We start from the raw sequence: 22714 nt of genomic DNA on the forward strand, positions 1-22714 counted from the left end.
CGTAGAATGACCTTCCCCTGCCCTCCCTCCCCAACACTACCCAGATAAATTCTACCCTCTTTGTAGAGTCTAATGCTGGAACTTCTCCAATCCTCCCAAACTAGGATTTTGATTTTCTTAATTACATTTGTCCCAATTGCTAGATCTCTCTCTTACCCACACTGCCAAACATGTTACCGTATGTTTACTTATTCTTCAGTTATTCCCTTCATAAATATTTACCGAGTCAGTACTTGGCTAGATTTGGTGATGCAGTGGGGATATAAAATAGACATCTCGCTATCCTCCGTCTGGTGGTGGAGGCAATAATATAGCCACACACCTGCTTATGGTCATGGTGTCAGGAACTGAGAAATAACAGTCCAGAGTGTCGTGAGAGATGTGACCTGGGGAAAGGACTTAGGCAGTGGGTTAGGACAGACTAAAATCAGAAAGGAGAGAGGGTGAAAGGGGTGGACTTGGGCATGGGAGGAGACAGAAGCTTCCAGGCAGAGAAAACACAGGCCCTGGGCTGGGAAGAACCCTGGCACATTCAAAAAAGGCCATGCAGGCTGCAAGGGAGGACACCAGAGGAAAATGGCCCCCATGAGGCCAGAGAAGTGGGCCAAGCCCAGATCATGCCATCACATCAGCTGTGTTGAAGATTTTGATATTTATCCTAAGAATGAGGGACGCTAGTGAAGGGCTGGAAGCTGCAAAGCCATGTGGGAAGCTTGCATTTTAAAAAGATCACACTGGCTACAGAATGAAGAAGAGAGTGGTGGGAGGTAAGAGTGAATGTCCAGGGACCGGCTAGGAGGCTTGGTTCACAGGCCACATGTGAGAGGACAGTGGCTTGCCCTGGAGTGGATTATACAGATGCTCAGTAAATGCCAAGGGAGGGTAGTCATCGGTCTTACTGGAGTCGATCACTAGGACTGAGAAAAGCTGAGTTTCACCTTTACAGATCATTCCACTATAAACCCCAGTCATCACAACCTCAGCTCTTGAGAACCCCTTGGGCAATGGGCCTGTCAGGATAATCAAGTTTTCTGGATAACTAAAGGTAAATACCAACACTTCATCTCCCCAGTTTGACCATTTTTATAAGTATCTTTTCAACTCTGACTTCTTAAGCAGAATACATTGAACATAATTTCCCATTCTGTTAATGGTTACAAATACCAACATGAGTAATAATGATGGTGCAGTGCAGGGTACAAGGGAGTCCTCAGACAGGCCCAGTCATGATGCTGTCTTGGTACCCTCACTAAATAGAACCAGACTGCTGGTGTTTTAATTCGTCCATCAACTTTTGCTTTCAGAGGTTTTCTGCTTCCTCCCTCAATGACAGTAGCTCAGTCTTTGTGATTATTACTGGGTCTAGACAGAAGTAACTGTCTCCCCTTCTAACTTTCTTATGGGCTAAGTAACTAGAGGGCCGTGAAGGTAAGAATTCCATATAAAATCAGGATTTGAGAAGCTTTACTGTGAGCATACATGTTTAGTTCTGCTATGTGAAGACTTCCTCCCTATGTCTTGGATCTATTTGTTGGACAGCTGAGTTCCAAATACAATATACTTATCACTTTTTCCCCTAACAAATTGCATTGCTTTAGCTCTATAACCCATTATATAATGGATGACAATAGACAAATACATTTCAAAAAGTCAAGTGGTTCTTATTCTTTCATTGCAACAGAGGAGGAAAGTTTAGGGATAGACAGAAACCTGCATTATATATAATGCTTCTATGTCGCTATACTATTCTGAGGAGAAATAAGTTGTGAATTATATTTTAAAATTCTAAATGTAAAAAAAATTCTAAATGTAGGAAATATTTCGTATGTGACATTAAAGAAGCTCTAACTTAAAATATATTGAAAATTTGTTTATCAAGACAGAATAAAGAGAGTAAAAAGAGGAGCCACAGAGTGAGAGCAGATATATTTACAACATGTATAACCAATAATAGACTAATATCTAGAATATTATTATCTAGAATATGAAGAACTCCTAAAAATGCATACAAGAAACCCCTAGACAACTCAATAGATACATGGGCCCTTGAGCAGGGCATCATAAAAGAAAACCCAAAGGCCCAATAGGGACATGACAAAGTGTTCAGTCTCATTAGTGATTAGTGAAATGCAAATTAAAACCATAAGCAGAAACTATCGCATCCCACTAGACCTGCAAAAATTTTGAAGTCTGACAATAGCAAGTATAGGCCAGGATGCAGAGAAACTGAAAATCTCACATAAACTGGTAGGAGTGGAAATTTGGTACCGGCATTTGGAAAAAAAGTTTACACCAACTAGTAAAGTTGAAGACATGGATACAGATATACCCTCTTACTTGGCAATCCCTTTTTTTGTTCACCCACAAATTCCACTCCTTGCTTTATACTCTAGAGAAACACTAGCACATGTGCACAAGGATACATACACAAAATTATTTACAGCAGTATTGCTCCAATAGCCCCAAACATCCCATGTAGAGAATGGATAAACTGTGATATAGTCATACAATGGAATACTAAACAACAATGAAAATTAATAATCTATACACATCAGTGTGGCTGAATTCCATAAAAATCAGTATTGAACAAGAGAACACACACACACACACACAAACATACAGTATAATTCCAGTCATATAAAACTGAAGAAGAGTCATACTGAAACTACATTGCCTGGGGACACATACAAAGAAGGTAAAAATATAAAGGAAAGCAAGGCCAGTATTATTACGAATGCTAAGAGAATGATAACCTCTGGGGAGAAGAACAGGGTTGGGACCAGGGAGGGGCACATGGGGGCTCCTGGAAAGCCGGCAAGACCTGCCTCCATGACTTGCATGGTTATTTTCTGCATATTTGCTTTATAATTATCCATTCAATTGTCTAGGAGTTTGTAGGCATTTTCAGCATACATATTTTACCTTGTAAAAAATCTAAAAAGCTTAACGTATACCAGAGGTTTATAATTAGGAATGTACTCTATGCATAGAGACAAAAGCATAACTAATATTAATCAGACAAACCCACAGGTCATACTTGGGTAAAGGTGAAGGTTAAATGCTGTTTAGGTTTTTAAGTGTATTAATAAAAATAAGTACACTTCAATAAAAATAAAAGAAAATAACAGAGTGGCAATATTATCAGTTAAATAATAATAATAATAATAAAACATACCAAAGCACTAATGAATAAGGATGATTTTTAGAGTACCTGTTATCAGATTGGAGAAGATAAAAATATCGATGCTACACTAGGTTGCAAGACTGTGGGGAAACCGGCCCTCTTACATCCAACTTCAGGGAGTATGGCTGGGACAACATCCACGCAGGATAATATGACAATGTCTATCAAAATTTAAAAGGGATAGTTGTACATCTAGGAAGTTACCCTGTTAATACACTCACGATTCACAAGTGTGACAAACTATATCTGTACAAAGTTACTAATTATAGCCTTGTTTGTAGTGGCAAAAGTTTGGAAACATCCCATATACCCATCAACAGAGAACGAGTTAAATAAATTATAGTAATGGAATGCCATGTAGCCATTAAAAGGAATGAAGCAGTGCTACATGACCTCTGTATGATCACCCAAATTTGTTACATCGAAAAAGTGTAGAACAGTACTTAGTGTACACTGCTACCTGTTTAAATATTCTTAAGAAGAATAAATACATAGGAGCCTTCATGTTTCTAAAGAATCTCTCAGGAAGGATGCCTACATTTTGAAACACATGCATGTATCCCTACTTTGGAAGTTAATGTCAGGTTAAGAATCTTGAATGCATATGCTTAAGGGAATACAGGCTTAATTAAATTATTATGAGGAAGTATAAGAAGATTTTGGTAAAGAGTCTTATGATTTTTCTAACAGTTCCCATCAGAGCAAATAGCCCATTTAAAAAAAAAAAAGTCAAATTCTCCATCAAAACAAAATAATTCTCTTGATACAGATGTATCCATAGGACTTCTCCTTTATACACTGTCCATGATTAGAATAACTATTTTGGGATCAAAACTGATACAAAGGAAGAGAAACAGAAAGGAAGATGAACTTTAAGGCCAAGCTCTAATCTCACTTTTGGTGTAGAAGCCATCCAATTTGCCAGGCTGAATCTGTTGCACAATGTGGGTATGTTTCTGTTATAAAACCTAGCAGAGTGTGGTCAGTATGTCTCTCATGTGACACCTTCTCTTTGAAATTTCTGGGGTGCCTAGTGAAGCAGCTGGCATAAAGGAAGTGCTAAGTACAACTGTCCCCTTTCATAAGTACATGAAATGTGTCCACAGCCACCATATTTGGCATCACATATAAGACACGTGTGGTGTGCAAGGACAGACGTTGTTCTTATATATTCTGAATCTCCAAGGTATCTTGCCCTCGGCAGACGCTCAATAAAATTCCACTGAATAAAAGAATGAAGTCATTTGAAATAATTTTCAAATATATTTGAAATAGTTTTCTACTTTACCTCTAATTGCATTCTTCTTGGCTCACAGATCTTTTTCACTTGGTCATGTGTTGGTGGTTGTGCCAACTAGTTTCCTCTTTAAATAACACAACCAACCGAGTGGTTAGGACTTCATGCTCCCCTGTTAGAAGCACTGTCTTGAGTTTAAATGCTAGAGAACATATCCTAGAAATCTTTCTCTTTGGGGATTTTTCAAAAATTTTTTCCATGAATGCAATGAAGGTTCTTAATATCCCATGTGGAAAAGGTATAAAAATTGTGACTGCTCTTGTTTTGGGGGACTGTGGGTGCAGTGGGGGAGGGGAGGAAAGCCGGACTCTGCATTACAGATTTCAGTTTCCATAATTCAAAGCATCGCCCTTAAACAAACCATTTTCCTCCACTCCTCATCCCTTCATATACTCTTTTTAAAAATAAGAATTATTTTCTTCTTCTTTTTTTAAGAAAAAGTCCCTCTCCTTCTGATATTCCTGTTTTATGAGAGAGAAGAAATTTAGAAGCATTTGGGGGTTATGCTGAGTATTTCCTACTCTTTTCTCTTTGTCTAGAATGTCTGTCCACCTGCCATGAACATAGACTTTCTCTAATCTGGACTGTACTGACTGCAATCAGAGTCCACAGACTGTGTGTGTGTGTGTGTGTGTGTGTGTGTGTGAGAGAGAGAGAGAGAGATAGAGAGAGAGAGAGAGAAATAAATCTGGGATTCTAATTTGAAATGGTTATGAATCAGGGAATTAAAAATTGTAGGACTACCTTCAGGTGTTCCCAAATGATCTTTTTAAAAGAAATGCTGAGCTCTTTTTAGATAAAAGCTGCAATGGCATCAGTCACAAAGACAAAAGTTAGTTCCGGTTGAATTCCAAATGCCTTAAAGTTCAGCATATTCAGGCTCACATCAACAGGAAGGAGGTCAAAGAAGGAAAGCAAGGAGTTTTGTTTTGGTCACTGCCACATCCTGTGTGTCTAGAACACTGCCTGCCATATAGGTGAGCTTACTAAGTGGCTGATGAATTTGTGAGATAAAAAGGTGGCATCCATCAAAACCCTGAGGAAAAGAGAAGAGGATGCATTTTTCATCTCTTCTGGTGCTCACTAAATCAAGTCTTCACATGTATGTAAGTCAGTGACAGCAAATAGCAAATGAAACTTTTTAAACGCCATTCCCGCATCTCAAAGAGGAGCTAGCAGGAGATAGGAGACAGACACAGTGAGAGCTAGAGGCCTTTTTTTCCTTCCAGTACATCATCAGGTTGTACTGATATAAGCCCTTGCCACTGGTACAGGCTGAGAGGAGTGTTCAGGGGGCACTCACTAAGCATCCACGGCCAGCATCACTAGGGGCCATGCAGATTAGAGGAACGGCCCTCCCGAGCTTGGAGTCAGTGTGTGTATCTCCCTGCAATTACCAAGTTCAAACAGAGCCAAGGAGAGCATTAAAAAAAGGACAGGAGAAGAACATTCTAAACTGGGAAGACTCAACTTGCAGCCCTTACATCTTACATCTGGGGAGGCTGAACACTGCCCCCCAACCCTGATACACAGCACGGTCAGGGCCACATTGGGGGGAAGAATGGACAGACGGAGAGGTAGGGCTGAGGGTCTGCCTGAAATGAGGGAAAGGATACCTCTCACAGGTCTCCTGTGCATAGTTCAGCATCTTCTTCTGGCAGTTTTTTCTCAATAGGAAGGGCGATCAGGGCAGAAATGGGCCACTGGCCCTCAGAAGGCATCTCCTGCTTACCACCCCAGGGACAGGACTGAAGCCAAAGTCCCATCTGCACTGGCTCCTTAGAGAGGGCCACTATGGGGGGTGCTCACATAGGCTTCTCTTGACAAGGCCCTGCTTTTTGGCAGTAAGGATCCCTCACCTCACTCCAGTGCCACAGATCCTGAGACACACATGCGCCCATTCTGTCTACGACACAGCACTGATCGTGGCACACAGGTGGGCGGCAGCTATCAGCCATGAGGAAGCAACACTCAGCTGACAGGCAGCTAAACCCCAAGCAACCATTTCTGATCTAAACTCAAGACCAGGAAACAGGGTAACAGCTACCCATTTCCTCCCCTACTGACTTTTCCCAAGAATCCCACGCTGTGGCCACAGAGAACCTACGGCATGCTTTCACGGCTCTGGGTAGCTCCAGCTAAAAGCACAACCACCACTTCAAGGCCCCCTTCCTCAGCTCCACCCATTCTAGGTTCACGGCTGTGGCTCCAAATACGCATTTCCAGCAACATTTCTGCTTGACTTTTCTGGAAGTGTTAATTTTCTTACCTGCCGGGAGGGCTCACCACCAGACATCGTACTCTGGTGTCACTGCTAGTCATCCACAACCTCAGCTTGCTAAGAGCAATATTTCTCATAGCCTGTGTCCCCTACCATTAGCTTTATTTATTTTTTAAAAGATTTTATTTATTTATTTGAGAGAGAGAGCAGAGCAAGAGAGAGAGAGAGCACACATGTGGTGGGGGAGGGGCGGAAGGAGAGGAAGAAACAGGCTCCCCTGCTTGAGCTGGGAGCCCCATGTGGGGCTCAGTCCCGGGACCCTGAGATCACGACCTGAGGCAAAGGCAGACGCTTAAACTGAGCCACCCAGGCACCCCTACCATTAGCTTTAAAAAGGCATTCACAGACATTTTGTCCTGTACTGAAAGAGCCTTTTAACTGACACAGAAGAACAAAAAGACAAGTGGTATGCCAAGAGGTCTGTGCAGAACACTCCAGTAAATCCTTGCTCTGAGAGCCGTCACTTTTCTCTCTGTGCCCTCGGCCCCCCAACCTGGGCCACCTCCCCTCTCGTGTCCCTCCTCCCAACCAGGAGGTGTCCGGCAGGAGGCATACTCACTTGGGTCTTGTTTGCCTTGGACTGTCGCCAGCTAAGCCACTTTAACATCTTGGCTTCCTCTCAAATTTGCTTTCTCCTTCCACCAAGGTTTTTAAAAGCAGAGTTCATTTTATGCCGGGCGGCGGCGGGACTCACTGCTCCCAGGCAGCTGGGAGGCAGGGATCGGCCTTGTCACAATTCAGTGCTCATTGCCAAGCTCCCAGAGCCCAGCCAAGAAGTTGCCTTGAGAGGCCTGAAGACTCTGTCTAGGGCAGGATCCCTCTCCCACCAAGGCCACTCTGTGAGTCACAAGTTCTCGGTATCAAAGAGTCTGTGATAGGCCCTGGTACTTAAAGGAAAGAAGTTATCTTTCCCTTTGGAAAGAAGATTCTTTTTCCCTGCTCTGCCCCAGGCCAGCCCCAGAGGCGCTCAGCTGGGCTCTGGAACCACCGCGCGATTCCCTAGGGTCATCACAGATTGGCCCCGGCCAGGGCAGGGGGTGTAGAGGCTGTCAGAGAAGCGGGTAACAATAGTTGTTTTTGCTTACAAGGTTCTGAAAGTTTAAATGATCGGGGTCACTACAAAAGTATTATGTTTTAATCCAATTTAACAGGCAGGAGATTAAGCTGGGGTTCAGTCCTAGGTCTGTCATTAACTAACCGGCTTTATGACTCAGAGCGAGTCACTTTGTTTCTTTTAAACATGTCCATGATGGCAGAGGGACAGATGATCTCTAAAATTCCTTTCTTCCCTGAGCGTCTCTGTCTCCGAGGTCCAAACTCACCCCTATTCAGATCGGGCCTGTGGCCCCCCCGGCTGCTATCACACACAGATCTGATCTACTGGCAAATCACCTTTGGCCGTTCCCCTATTTCTGTGACAGATCTCTGGGCCCCACTGCTTCTGGAACTGAGGAGATGCCCTGTGGCTGCCTAGCTCTCCGCATCCTCAGGGCACTTCTGGGCTCTTCTCCCTGAAATCTGCCCATGCCCAGCGAGCGACTCGTGGGCTGCTGTCACTTATGAAACTTACTTGCTTTTCCAGATGATTGGCAACTTTAAAAGTGGGTCTCTCCAGGCAGCTTTTTAAGCTATGGGCCAGCAATCAAAATAGTAAAATAGCGCCATCATGATTTTGCCCCATGAGCCCAGGTTGGGTTTCCCAGCAAAGTGTATTTCACACCGGTTGGTCAGGTGCAACAGCTGGAAGCCATCATTTATTTGAGGAACTTCTCATTTAAAGGAAAATCTGCGACCTCAACTCCTCATATTTTATGGTTTGTTCTGAAAAGCCAGCACATTGCTACTGTGTTGAATGCTGCTTAGGAGAGGACGAAGCAGTGTTTCTGGGGAAGCAGGAGATCCCTTGCTGGGCCTTGTTCACCACTGCCTGTCCGCCCCCCGACCCCGCGCCAGTCCCCACACCCCTACCACAGGTACTGGACTAAGAACAAAAGCTATTTTCCAACCTAGTCCTTGGCTTGAGTTATTCAGAACGCTGTGGAGAAAACCACCATTTGCACTGAAAATCTGAAAGTGGAGATGGCATTTTTCCCACTTTAGAGTGACTAGTGAGTCTTGAGCACAATCAGGATGCCTCTACCTAGGATGCATATGGCAATTCTGACCCACGACCTGCTGTCGAGATGGGCCATGTCTGAGTCTCAGGACCACTCAGCTGATAAAGTCAAGTTTAGGTTTCTGACGCATCCTCTCCCAGACCTGGTAACTGAAGGACAATGATATACTCCTCTCGTTTATCCAGGGGCTAGAAAGTGTTTTGTTACTAGATAGGATGTAACATGAATCTCTCCCTATAAAGAAATATTTTAGGGCCCTCAGGTCCCACTGAGACAAAGGGCAGGGTAGCAGAAGTGCTGAGGGATCACCCTATCACATCTTCTTTCGCTTCTAGTAGAGAGCCTTTAATGGGCTGGATCTCCTGCGGGGGTTCCTCTGCTCCAGTGACACAGCTGTCTCAGCTAACAGCTGTCCCAGTCATGTTCTGGAGACTCAGCTTCGGGGGGTGGAGGGGGTACCATCTTGATGGTTTTTAAGAATTTGTCAAACAAACAATACTACCTTGTGTGAACTGAAAGCATGTTCATTAGTCCTGACACTGCTGAGTTGCCACATTTCCAGATGTCTGGTTATCTCTTCAGGGGCAAAACCCAGTGATCTGTGGGCCCTTAACACTCTAGGAAGCCTGTTGTCCACTTTCTTGCATGGGAGTGGCTGGTGAGAACCCACATGGGGACCCATCACACATCTCCTATGCTCCAGATACTCCTTCCTGCAGAGTCATTGCATGACGGCAGGGGCTGGGCAGAACCTTCTCTGACTACAGCCCTTACACCCACACCCAGTGGCTTGCTAAGTGCTCTCAAGGTGCAGGCATCAGGATTACCAAATTCTGATAAATGAGATGAGGGTCTAGGGAAGCCTATTCTCAGAAGGCTCCCGCAGCTGGGCTGCTCCATCACTTCTTATAGCTATCCTCTGTAGGCATCCTCTGACTCTCCCCTTAGCTGGGCCCTCACTGTTTCTAAGCTGAGCCTTCCCTACCAATCAGCGAAACGACATTTTGGCCAGGACCCACTAAAGCGATCTGACTGTACGGTTTAAAAACTATTAAATTCGATCCTGAAATCTCCAGGCTTCTTTACACAGCTCCCTGTCCCCCTTCAGGACATTGCCAGTATCAGGCCACCTCGTATCTTAGATCACATTAGCTTGTTACAGAAATTCTTCGCTTAAAACACAGTCAGCCCCGGAATAGTCAACGGATATTTTTTTGCCCTTAGAATTTTTATAGAGAATAGTATCTGCAACTCAATTTCATTTCAACTTCTTTGTCTTCAGCCTGGACATGTCTAGAAATTCATAGTGATGTTTTGATGGAGAGTATCTCTGCTAGGATGGGTTTGTAGTGTTCAATTCAATAAGTATTTATGGGGCACCCCCAGCATGCCTACCCTAAATGGTAAACAGATGCACAGCGACAAGCACGGTGCAGGTGGCTGCTTCTGGACTATTAGCTGGAAATTATATGGCAGACATCCATCATGTTAAACAAGATTTTTCTCACTGCCGCCACATTACTCAGGCTCACTTCTCTAGAATTCTATAACTCTGTATCTCTTTGAAGTATGGTTACAAAGTCGCATCGCTTCATAATACACAAACAGGCAAAACTCTCTGCAGTGCCCAGGGGAGCAGGAGCATAATTTTGGGCAGAGAGAAAGGGTCTTAGAGCCCAATTGAACAAAGCAAGTACACCCCTTTGCTTTCACAGCAATAAGACTTTTGCATGTGACAGGTACAAGGGAGAGCTCAACCATGCAGAACCACTGAGGGTTAAACCAAAGCAACTTGGGAGAAAGTGATTAATGCTAGTTCCTGAAGTGCCCATGCTGGTTTTGTCAGCATTTAATGAAGAACTAGGAATTAAAAAAAATTTTTTTTAAAGATTTTATTATTTGACACAGAGAGACACAGTGAGAGAAGGAACACGAGCAGGGGGAGTGGGAGAGGGAAGAAGCAGACCTCCAGCCCAACAGGGAGCCCAATGCAGAGCTTGATCCCAGGGTCCTGGTATCATGACCTGTGTCAAAGGCCTATGCTAACGACTGAGCCACCCAGGCAGCCCAGAACTAGGAATTTTAGACAGATTCTTCATCAGAAACAGATTCACAAGGCAAGGAAACCACCCCCAGATCTCTGCTCTAGAGAAAAGGAGCTGGACATTGGTCTTCTTCCCTCAATCTTATCTTTCTAGCAAGAACTGGGATGAAGCCACAAAAGATATGTTTATCTGATAAAGCTGGGAGATGTGGCTGATATGCTAGAATGCCAGGATGGAACTAAACAGGAGAAAACCCAGTCGATACCAAGTATCCCAACACTCAGGTTATTAAAATCAGCTGTGCCACCTGAAAGCAGGCATGGAGAACTCAAGAGCCAACACCAAATACCACTAGCACACAGGTACCATGGCAGGGACGAAGCTGGGCATAACAGCCCTGGAACAAGAAGTGGTACTCGTACTAGTTGGATCACTACCTCCAGGCTTAGGAACAGTTCTGGAGGCCCCACTTAATAGATTATTCCACACTGAAGGAAACCCAGAGGAAGGCAGCCAGGATACGGGAGGGCATGCAAATACATTAATACAAGGAACAGCTGGAGAAACTGAGGACTTCTGGACAGGAGATTAAGAGAGAAGACAAAATAACCATCTTCAAATATTTCTAGCCCAGGGGTTGCCATTGGCCCAAGATGGTACAGCTTGGGGATTACAATGAATACCTGACAATATTTAACTAGTAAAATGAACCGTGAGCCAATGCTCACAAGGAATATCTAGGTTTTAGACTCTAAGGGCCAGCAGGTGGAAAGAGGAGTGGAGTGGCTCTGTTTATAGACAGCTGAGCTGAGGCTAACTCCCTCAGGGTGTAGTGCAGAGAAGAACCCGCTGACAGCTAGCTAATGAAGGAAGAGAGCAGAACTCTACCCAAGAAGTAGATCCTCACAGCTCGTTAAGTAATTGTGTTCTCTTATTCAGAGCGTTCTGAACTTTGGTTTTTCCCTCAGCTAATGGTGGGAAATGAACCCTTACTGCATGTCGAACAGGTGCCAAGCAAACGTGTTTGTCTTGCAGACAGGAAAATTAAGGTGCAGTAACTCACACAACAGGACACAGAGGGTAACCGCCAGAGCTGGGTTTGAACCTGGGTGTGCCCAAACTCCTTCCACCCACCACAGCACACGAAATACACACAAAGTGATCAAAGAGGTGCCCTAGGGCCCTGCAGCTCCTCAAGTGGGTCTGCCATGGCTCTTTTATGGTGACATTTTCCCCATCTGCCAGCACAGCAGTGCCACTGTTCTAGTTCCTCTGGATTAGAAGAGGAAGACTGGGGTCTTTTCTAGAAACCTATTGTTAGGATGACCCTGATCCCTGCAAAGGGACTCTGCCCTATTCCCCCACCCCCACCCCACAGCTGCCCCTGTTTGCCCTTCTCTTGAATATGGCTTGGTTTCCCGGAACCAGCCCATTTTTGTTACCCTGCTGATCTTCAGAGTCTGTTCACCTGACCACTTGGAAACCAATAGAGAACAGTCTCCCAGTCTTCCAGTACAGTTAGGGGAAAAGGTAACACTGTGGAGAACATCTCTGAACTCGAAGATACCACTTCCTGGCTTGCCCCGATAAAGGGGAAAATAGGGGAAGGACACATGGCTGTCCTGTTATCACTGTTCTGTGTCAGAAAAGTAAGAACATTCTAAATCATAGTGCGTGGTCACAGACAGGCCCTCTACTCCTACTTCTAGGTGGATTTTTCAGGTTTTCTTTATAGAACACAGAATCTTCTCATCATCTCCAGACCCCACTGCCCATGCTTCCCAGGGCCTGAGAAGGAAGTTGGGGGCTCCTGTTCCCAACAAGCCAGATTCTCCAACTGACTAAAGCTTTCTGCTTGGAGGTAAGGAAACTGCTAGGGTTCTTGAGCATATTTAAAAATACAACGTCTGTATATATCTGGCTGCTTTCAGACCAGCTGTTTTAGCTGCTTCCTGATTTCTGGAACTTCCTGAGATCAGGGACTGTGTTCCCTCTGTTCATTCATCCCACAAGGCTTTCCTGAGCCTCTGTGTGTGCTGCAGGCCAGGGACAGCAGTGAAGCAGACAGACGACCCTGCCCTCATCAAGTCTTAATGGCCTGGCTAGAGAGACACACATCGAACAAGAATTACACAAATAAGGATTCACATTCAACAAATAGCCCACATCTCTCTATGGTACCCAGCACAGAGCTTGGCACGTGGTGGGTGCTTTTTCAAGAATAATGTGACTCATGTTTTTGTGGAATGTGGAGAAAGACTGACCAGCTGAGTTCATCTTAGCATTGGGAGCACAATGCATTGACCTTTGGAGTGAGAGAAAAGCATGACAGTGAAGCAGAATGATCTGGGTTCTAGTTCCTGCTTTTCCACGAACTAACATTTTTCCTGGGTGGGCCACTCAGTTTCTGGGACTGAGTTTCCTTATTTGTAGAATAATATGTAAGTAATCAGGGTTCTTCACAAATTGTGACATGCCTGCCATTGGAAGTGTTCTCATCTAGCCTCACTTACCTTGCCAGAAGACAAGGAATGGCTGGAGCCCAAGACAGGACACATGGCTCCAGCACAGGGGTCTCTAAGTCAGGACTGTGGGAAGAGGCAGTAGCAGTAGGAAGGGCCAGAACCCCTAGACCATGAGACTAAGAGGCTCTCTCTGAACATGGGAAACATTGTATTTTGCTTCCCACCCACTGACTGTTTAAAAAGAAACACTCATTCATAGGATATTCTAGGTTACATTTCTAAACAACAGATCAGAGGAGAAAGGAAAGTACAGGAATAGTTTTCTTTGTATGTTTTTACAAGTAGAAAAAAACAATTTTCCATCCACTCTGATAGTCAAAAATGGCTTAGAAACTTGAAGGCAGGACATCAGACAGAATTACCTCAGAATTACCTCGAATGTTCTTGAATACTAGTCTAGAGCGTGACTTAGCAGCGTGATCTTGGAAGGTCTGGGGCACAGTCTTTTATTTATTTATTTATTTATTACCCCAGTAAGGAAAAAAAATTAGGAAAAATCCTAATGAATGCAGATCATCTTAAAAAAAACCAAAAACCCATAACGTTGAAAACAAAAAAACAAAGCAAGGACACAGCCTATTGCCTGAGGCTGAAGGACTAGATCAATACACTAGGTCTTGATAGACTAGGGCCAAATCCATCTTTGGAAATCCATCCCTTCATTCACAAAATCACTAACATGTAGCAAAAGATCATCTCATACTCAATGACCCTGGGGTAAGCAAATGAAAGTAGGGTCGGAGACTAAAATCTTCCCATCCCTGCTGCAAATTTAGACAGCTGAATTCTTTCCCTGACTTGAACAAATACACTGGGTTTCTTTGCTACCTTCTCTTTTCTCATACTCTCCTTCAGAGCTCCTACTTTCTGTTTACTTGCTCCAAAATATGAGAGACCAAGTGACCAGGCATTCTGGCAAAGACTACTACATCCCTCCAAGCTGCTTCCCACACCACCTCTTGGTCCTCTGCCCCTCGGGAACTGAGCCCCAACACTCTGGCCAGAGGAAGGCATAGTTTCCACTGGAACCCCTTCAGAGAGGAGGCTCCTATTAACCAGCATCTCTGGCCATTTACCATAACATTGGCCTTGGTCTAACTTCAGATAAGCCGGTTCAGTTATTATAAATATGAGCCAGTCACAGCCACTAAGGTCTCAGGAAACTATCCCAGCCTCAGGGGTCCTGAGGTCCAGGCTCCCAGGAGGCAGAGCTGCCCAAGCAGCCCAGGCAGGGCATCTCCAGAGGACAGGAGACCCAGACCTTCTCACCCTTCCCCCTTGCCACACCCTCGTCACTTCTAACTCCCGTGACGGGGGAGTTCTGGCTGATCACCTGGTCTTCTTTCCCCTCAGACATCTCCACACTGTGACATACCTCCTCCAGCCCTGCTCTTCCCACTCTGGCTGGCACAGAGAGACAACTGCTCCTGAGGTTGGCCTCCATAGTGGGAGAAGTTCCTCTGGGGGTAATTCTCCAGGGGTGGTTAAGCCAACAAGAAGTCTTAGGGGAAGGAAGCTAGGGACACTGTCCTACCTTGTCACTGTCCACTGTATTCTGAGAGGTCCTGGAGGCGATGGAGATGGTATCTGGCTGGCTGCTTCCATCCCCTTGGCTGTCAACATCCTCCACTCCATCCCTGCAGGAAGAAGAGAAAAAAAAACAGGGGTGGGGGTGGGGGGAAACCACTGTGGGTTTAGAGCACACAAGGATTTCCAGCTGGGCTGGCAGAGCAGAGCCTCGGCACTTTCTAGCAGGGATTTATCTAAAATTATCCCACTAAAGGGAGCAGGCCTCTGTGATTTTCAAAGATGTCGCCTCTTGTACTTAAAAAGCTCACAGTCCCTATGCTGATAGCTGAGCATGAACTCGCCCCCCGCCAGACTCCTCTGGCCCATGGAACAGAGAAGGTGATGATGTATTTATTTTTTTACTGGGAATGGGTCTAAAACATGCAGTTGGAAGAGGTCCATTCCACTTAGAACTGAGGCTTTGACCCAGCTGACCGGGTGATGGCCCACAATCCAGAGTTCAAGGTATTTAAATAGTTTTTCTGCATGCTGAAGGAGGATGGGGGCTAGTTTATAGCTGGCCTATAAAGAAAACAGAACTTTTTTTTCCTTTTGACTTGTGTTTCTCCTGATGAAGAAAATGACACGAGACATTGCTTCCAGGGGTGATAATCTTTGGGAAGTTGCTGATGTTGGAGGCTCAACTCCTAGGTATGGAGGAAGAGATTACTTCCTTCATTTTGGTGGGTCTTGTGGGTCTCGTGCTGTTTGTGATGACTTCTTATTAACACAGAAGGCCAAGGCAGCATCGCGAAGACCCCAGATTGCATAGCAGCTTCCTCAGTCAGCTGTGTTCCTGAGCACCCGGTGGGATAAGCTCCAAGTGCGCTCCTGGCACGCAGAGCCCCTCCTGGGCCACTGGACCAATGTCTCACTCACACGGCCCTTCGATTCTCCGGCATGAGAATTAGGTCTCAATCCCACACTGAACCCATAGCCAGGGCTGAGGGCGATTAGGTGCCTGGGAACTGGTGAAGGCTGAACGGTCTGTGTTGGGAAAAACTGAAGGAGATGTGGGCCAGGACTTGGATAAATGAGCACGAAGAGGGCCAGCTCTTCCCATGGAGGCTTATGAAAGTCCCACTTCTGATGCTGCTTTGATAGAGGTCATGGCGTTAGGAATGGGCTGCCTGAGGGTGACACTGCGTGGGCAAAAGGCCCCAAATAACAAGTCGCCTCCCAGAGTCTCAACAATCACATCTGGTGTATCTGGACACGTGTGTGCAGGTGAGCATGCATGTGACCCATGTGTATATACACAGTAGCTCCTAGTCACAAAAGGGTCTTCTCCTACCTAGACGGCTTCGAGGTCAACGGCCTTCTTACCACCACTTGCAGGGCTGGGAAAGGCCAACTTATTTTAATAATATAAGCCACACATTCATAGGAAGGAAGAGCTGCAGTAAAACGAAATTATGTGATGCATTTCAAAACCAAGAATAAAGGTCTCTTAGATCATGTGCTGTTTTAGATATCTGGGCTGCAGCTCCCCACCATTTGCCTATAGTTGAGCATTGGCTGTATGTGGTGCTTCCCACCCTTCTGGCCCAGTGTGGGCCCTTCTGGTCCACTGCAGATGAAGCCAGCTCTGGGGGCGTTGGGGAGCCCATCCAGGAGTGGGGGTGGCGTTCTCCAAGCCAAGTCACTCCTCCGCACACTCTGTCCCCACCTCCTGGGAGCCGAGCTAATGAAAAGACAGGCAGCCCGGACTGTTTTCCGCAGACTCTGCCCAGGTTTTCACTCTCTTATTTCAGGACAGTGACAGAGAAATGGTGGGAGGCATTTTCAAGAGAAGTCCATCTCACGATCTACAGATGTTCAGAAAGGGGCTGCTTCCCAGACTTGAGCCAGCCTCACCTAAATGTCCATCCTCTCCTGCGTGCTCCTGGACATTGAGCTCCTAGACCATTTCCTCTCTATCTTCTTTTTTGAAGCAGGGGCTTCCTGAAGCAGAGCAGGGCCCTAGAGCTAAATGAAGTCTGGCCCTCCCCCGGACTCTGGCCATGGGTAACTGAAATGAAAATACCCCCTCCCCCGATACAGCCCTGATTTAGTCCTTCCAGCACTGAGCGATGACCTTTTCCTGGCCACGCAGGTCTTAGGGCTTCCAGCCCGTGGAGGTGTTTCTCCCTACCTCAGTCACACCCTTCTTCGGGCTATCAACTCCCTTTGTACTAATGCTGCTACTCCGCAGGTCCTCAGGTCCATGCATCCTGGCTGGCACCAGAAGGTCAACTAGGGATTTAGGCCATTCAGGAATAGGAAAGGCAAGGAAAGGCAAGCCTGTTACTGCCAATGACCATCACCCCCAGAACTCTGTTTTCTTTCTTTCTTTTTTTTTTTTTTCAGTATTGACATGATGTTTTTATATGCTCTCTTTTGAAGTGCCCTTTAAGAGAGTCCTTGTAGGTGACTGTCACATGGACATTTGCGTCACTGAGTCACCTCAGACACTGAGGATGTCTTCCACCAGTGTAGGGCAAATGGGGTGACGAAGGTACCAGAGAGGTGAAGATACAAAACCTCAGTCCCCTTTTTCCCAATCACCTTGCTCATCTCAGGTAACTGAAGGTGAGGACTCGGCGGGGGGGGGACAGAAGAGCTGCAGCGACAACCCCATCACACCAAGCCCCTGCTCTAACCACATATAAAACTTCCATACTGTCTAATCAGTCCCCTCATGGCCTACCTCCCTCTCAAAGCCTTCCCTGGACTCTTCTCTCTAGTGCTCACCCTTCTCAATGAATTTTTACAGCATTTACTGTCTCTATGGGCGGCACTGGTCCTTCGAGTCTAACTATTCCATGTGTGAGATACAACCACTAGAGGTGCTCGAGGCCAAGGGCTCATCCTGTGCTTCCCCTTCTCTTCTCCAAGCACCTAGCAGTGTCTGTGAAAGACGAGATGCTCAGTGCAGTCCTGCTGAATGCAACTGACAGTGACTGGTGAGATGCTCAGAGAGGACTCCTCATCTTAGCAGATGTGCTGCCGAAACGAGCACGGAGACTCCTCATCTTAAACGGGACTTCATGGAGAGGGGCGCCAACGGCAGATTGCACCGCCCCTGTGAGAGCAGAGGGAGATCCCACTCCCACTCCCGGAGCCTGTGAGGCAGTGCTTGTCGGGGGAGAGATGCTGGTTACCTCTTACTATTGTTCCTCTGTTTGGCTGGTGTTTTGGGGAGTTGAATCGGCTCCTTTAAAGCTCCTTTCAGGTGAATGATCCTTTCTTGAATCACCTCTCGAATGTTCTTGATCCACTCCTGCTTGGTTTCTATGTTGGAGGCCTGGAGTGCCACAGAGAGAAAGAGTAAATACCCTATCTCCTTTTGCCATGCCTAAAACAGTTCTCCATCCTTGTCCTGCAGGCTTATCCCATTATTTTCAAGGACACAAAATGTTTGAGGAGCTCATTTCTCATTTTACATGCATGACTCTTCAATCTAAAGAACACACTCCTTCAACTACTAGAATGGGGCTAAGACCGCAATACTCAATACAGACTTGTACAGGAGTGATTGTCAAAGTATTTAATATTTTGTTTGGCAATGACCAATACTGACATCAGCACTGGGGCACCTGGCTGGCTCAGTTGGTTGTCTGCCTTTGGCTCGGGGCATGATCTCGAGATCCTGGGATCGAGCCCTGTGTCAGGCTCCCTACTTAGTGAGAGTCTGCTTCTCTCTCTCCCTCTGCCCCTCCCTGCTGCTTATGGTCTTTCTCTCTCAAATACATAAAAATCTTCTAAAAACATACTGCTACCTGTCTGGGGATGGAGCCTATGGAGAAGTCCCCAGCTGGGGCAGGGATGAACACATCAGTTGCTAGAGGCTCAGGAGGTCTGGGCAGCACTAGGAGGGGTAGCAAGGGGGTATCTGAAGGCAGTGGCTATTTACCAAGTGGTACAAATCCATGCCAGCACATTTAAACCCTAGTATGGCTACATACATAGGTCTGCGCTGATGGAAAGTCAGTGCCAGGAGTTTAGTCTTGTAAACATGTTCACTGAAGGCACTTGTACCATTTCGTGAATCTCTAGTTTGTCTTTGTGGAATTGTTTTCAGGTCATTCTGTCTCATGGCAGCTAGAGCTGGGCGACAATTCAGAGGGAACAATGTGAAGAATTTGTCACAGTCGTACCACCTCTTCCAGGGTTGCAGCCACCCCAATAAACAAATGTCTGGTGGGAGCCCCGTCTGCAGGACCCCTTCTCGGTTCGATGCATGTTACCCCAAGCCCCGAATCCCAAGCTGTGTGTGCTCTGGAGAGCTGGAATGACTCCTTAAGGCTGTCATCTGGTGAAGAGCTCTTTCTCAGCACTCCTTTCAATCAACACAGTTGCCAAGCTAGAGTGATTTACTAGAGCTCTAGAACCTAAGTTCCTGGAGGACGAGTCCATCTCTCATACTTAGTTACAAGCAGCCCTGGGCAGAATACCTTCTATGTAGGTGTTCAAGAAAAAGCATTGGATGGATGTGGAACAAATCAAGGTACTTTTGTCAAAAGGTCAGTTGTCCTTGCCCTTGAAGGGGACATAAGGACAGAACATACTAAAGTGGGCCCTGCTGAGACAGCCCAGCTGGCTGTTCCCTGCCTTTTTCCCTCTAGGTGTACAGGAGGGGAAGGACTTAGGAGACCACCCATCTTTGAGATTTCAGGCCTGCTTCCATGATAGAACTTGGTTTTTAATACCCGTGGGCTACTGCCCTCCCTGTGGAGTCTCCAGGCCCCAGCTTTCAAGAAGATGCTGCCGCCCTCTGCCTTCCACCTGCTACCCGCAACCCTGCGCCCTTGGCTGGCTGGGAGCAGTACTTACCTTCAGTACTGTTTTATTGTCTGAGGAGGGGGTGCGCCCAGACCACAAGGCGAATTTGCAGGGATCACCTTCTACGTGCTCGGTCACACCCAGCTCTGAGGTCTGTAGACAGGAAATGCCTGTGAGAGGCGGGGAAGGGGAGGGCAGTGGGGAACTTAGGGCTGGGGTGGGAAGGGAAAGGCAACAAAGAGGAGAGGACCGAGGGAGGGGCTTCTGTCAATCAAACTTCAACAGACTGGACACTTCCATCTTCTACCTGGGATGAAAGGACCTACAGGCACCTGCCAGATTAGCAGGTGGCAGGGAGGGAGGGTGAAGAGGGAGGTACTAAATGTAGACAGCAAGAAGACCGTTGAGTTCTAAAATGCAGAAGGGGAGTCGAGGGGGGCAGCTTTCCAAATAGGAGGCCTTTTCATTGTCCAGGACGGTTTTGGTGTGGCTCCAGGGGAGAGATGAGCTGAGTGTTCGAGAGCCCTTTCTGCCCCAGGGCTCTACGACAACCGGGAGACTTGTCTGACCCCACCGGCCCCACCTACCAGTAGCTTGTTCTTGTAAACATATTTCGTGTGTCCTGAAGAGTCCTTGATCTCCTTGCTAAAAACCAAGGAGATCTCAAAGAGGAACAAGTGCCTCTCCCGCCCCTTCCGGATCAGCGACTTTGGGTCCCACACTTGGAAGGCATCCTGGAGAATCAGCTCTCCCTGGACATCCAGGTTCTCGTCGAACCCTGAAAGACACCGTTTCAGCTCTGTGGAGTTTCTCTAGCACCACTTGGGGGCCATGTTCCACTCCCGTTGCAGAAAGGTTTCCCCTAGGAGCCCTCTGCTCCCACAATGAGAGGAATCCCCTCTCAGCGGATTCCTGAGCCTCCTCAAAACTTGAGGAGAGAGCTCTAGGGAACAGCGAGCAGATCCCCCTTCCCGTGCCCAGTCTCCTACACATAACCAGGATCGGCGGCATCTCCGCATGGGCTGGCACCTCCTGCAAGGGCAAACCCCATGTATCCCTCTTCCTATAGCTTCCCACCGACTCAGAGCACTGAGTGGGGCTGCGGGTAAGCATGGCAGGATAGGAGAGTGCCCTTGACTCCACTTTGTCACTGCTTATTTCTTTTATTCCATTCCTACGACTCTTCCCTTTGATGGCTCCTAAACAGTGTGGTGCACGTGCCTTGAACAGTCACATTTATTCCTCTTTAAATTTTAACAGAGGTTCTAAAACTTAGTATGCATAAGAATTACCCACAGAGCTGGTGAAAACCCAGATTCCTACCGACCCTTGCCCTGCAGGGAGACTGTGAAACTGGGATTCATTAGCTATGGGGTGGAGCCCAGGAATCTGTGTTCCGACAAACTCCCAGGTATTGCTATTGCTGGTCCTCAGACCGTACTTGGAGCAACTAGATTCAGAACAGGGCAGGGACCAGCTGGAGGAGAAGGGTGCTTGCAGGGGAGGACACCCAGGGCTGGGGACAAGGATGGGTGCCAACAGAACAGAGTGGAGAAATTGTGGCAAGAGGAGTATGTTCAGGTGGCTAGTGCTCAGTCCGGAGAAGGTTACCAGGGCTCAACTGCACAGAGAACTCCAGCCTCCTCTGCTCAGGGTGGCCCAGGAAGTGGGGAGACCAGATGGAGCCTTCTAGACGGAGGGTGGGGACAGAGGGTGGGGAGGAGAAAATACAGCCCACAGGTCTGCAGACTTGCAGCAGAGGGCACTCCTGTCCCTCAGCACCTGTTTGCCAGGCCAGACTGGGATGCCGAGTCTGAGCTCCTCTCACAACCCCACCCCGGCTTGGCTGATCTGCATGTCTGTTCTGCAGTGGTAAGAGCGCTGTATTGGAGTCTCACTCTACCCAGTCTCTGGGTCCCAAGAGCATGGCTCCCATGGACTACATGTACTTAGGCAAAGTCCTCTCGGGTGGATCTGGCTGGACTTTTCTCACCTGCTAGGAGGGGCAGAAGGGCGGTGGACACCCACGCCAGTGTACCTAATGCCACTGAGCTGTACACTTAAAAATGGTTAAATGGCAAGTTTTATGTTATGTATATTTTATTGCAATAGAAAGAAGAAGGGCATAAGGCTGGAGACCATGGGGGCACGTGCGTGTGTGTGTATTTACATGCACGCAGGATTTCTATTCATTTTGGTGATCAACACAATGCCAGTGCCATGCAGATGAACAGGACTGCTGTGGGGCAGGGCTCTAGCACATTTTGTGTGAGGAAGATAGCCTGTGCTAGACCACCTCACACGCAGCAAGTTGTCTACGTACCTGAAACAACTTGGTCCTACCAGGAGGCAGGTGTTGGTCGAGCTGGCCCCTGTGGAGCTCCTCTCACACCTCCTGAGGCCCAGTGCCCTGAAGACCCATGCCCTCCACTTGCCATTTCTCCTCTCTTCCAGCCTTGCCCTTTGCCTGACTTCATGCCACTTCCCTCCCACGAAATAAGCTCCCTGGTCTTAGGAAAGGAGGAGGCTCCCCCAGACAGGCTGGGAGGACCGACAGCTACCTTCCAGCATGCTGACATGCATGGCATCATTGGCTTTCTTTGGGACACTGAGCATCACCTCCAGGCCATCCTTGAGCTCCCCCTTTCCTTCTTCACAGCAAGTTAAAAGTTCCTGGGGGGAAAAGTCCAGACACAATTAGAACCATTTATCCCAGCTTCCCCACCCTCCCACCACCTAACCCACAAAGGTGACTGTAGACCAGCTTCATTCTCTGTAATGGTTCCCTCTAAGCTATAAGGAGAATGGGGTGGGATGTTTTCTCCAAAGAATTCAACCACAATTTTTTCCGAGACTGAACTTCTACGGCTCCATCTAACCTAAATTAACTCAATTCAACCCAACTCTTAAATGCCCGGCACTGGAAGTCAGC

General features: G+C 46.9%; 1 protein-coding gene across 22 annotated transcripts in view; it reads right to left on the reverse strand.

Annotated features, from left to right (window-relative positions):
* The window catches only part of KALRN (kalirin RhoGEF kinase), a 661720-nt gene that overhangs the window by 194825 nt on the left and 444181 nt on the right, over window positions 1-22714 (reverse strand). For all 22 annotated transcript variants that reach the window (XM_044252163.1, XM_044252164.1, XM_044252161.1 and 19 more), the window contains 5 exons: window positions 22344-22455; window positions 20370-20560; window positions 19834-19935; window positions 18162-18304; window positions 14984-15086 (listed from right to left, as the gene is read on the reverse strand). In XM_044252163.1, the coding sequence (XP_044108098.1) occupies window positions 14984-15086; window positions 18162-18304; window positions 19834-19935; window positions 20370-20560; window positions 22344-22455 (651 nt within the window). The remainder of the gene's footprint in view (window positions 1-14983; window positions 15087-18161; window positions 18305-19833; window positions 19936-20369; window positions 20561-22343; window positions 22456-22714) is intronic.

This window comes from Neovison vison, chromosome 6, assembly GCF_020171115.1.
Source record: "Neovison vison isolate M4711 chromosome 6, ASM_NN_V1, whole genome shotgun sequence".
Taxonomy (NCBI): Eukaryota; Metazoa; Chordata; class Mammalia; order Carnivora; family Mustelidae; genus Neogale; species Neogale vison.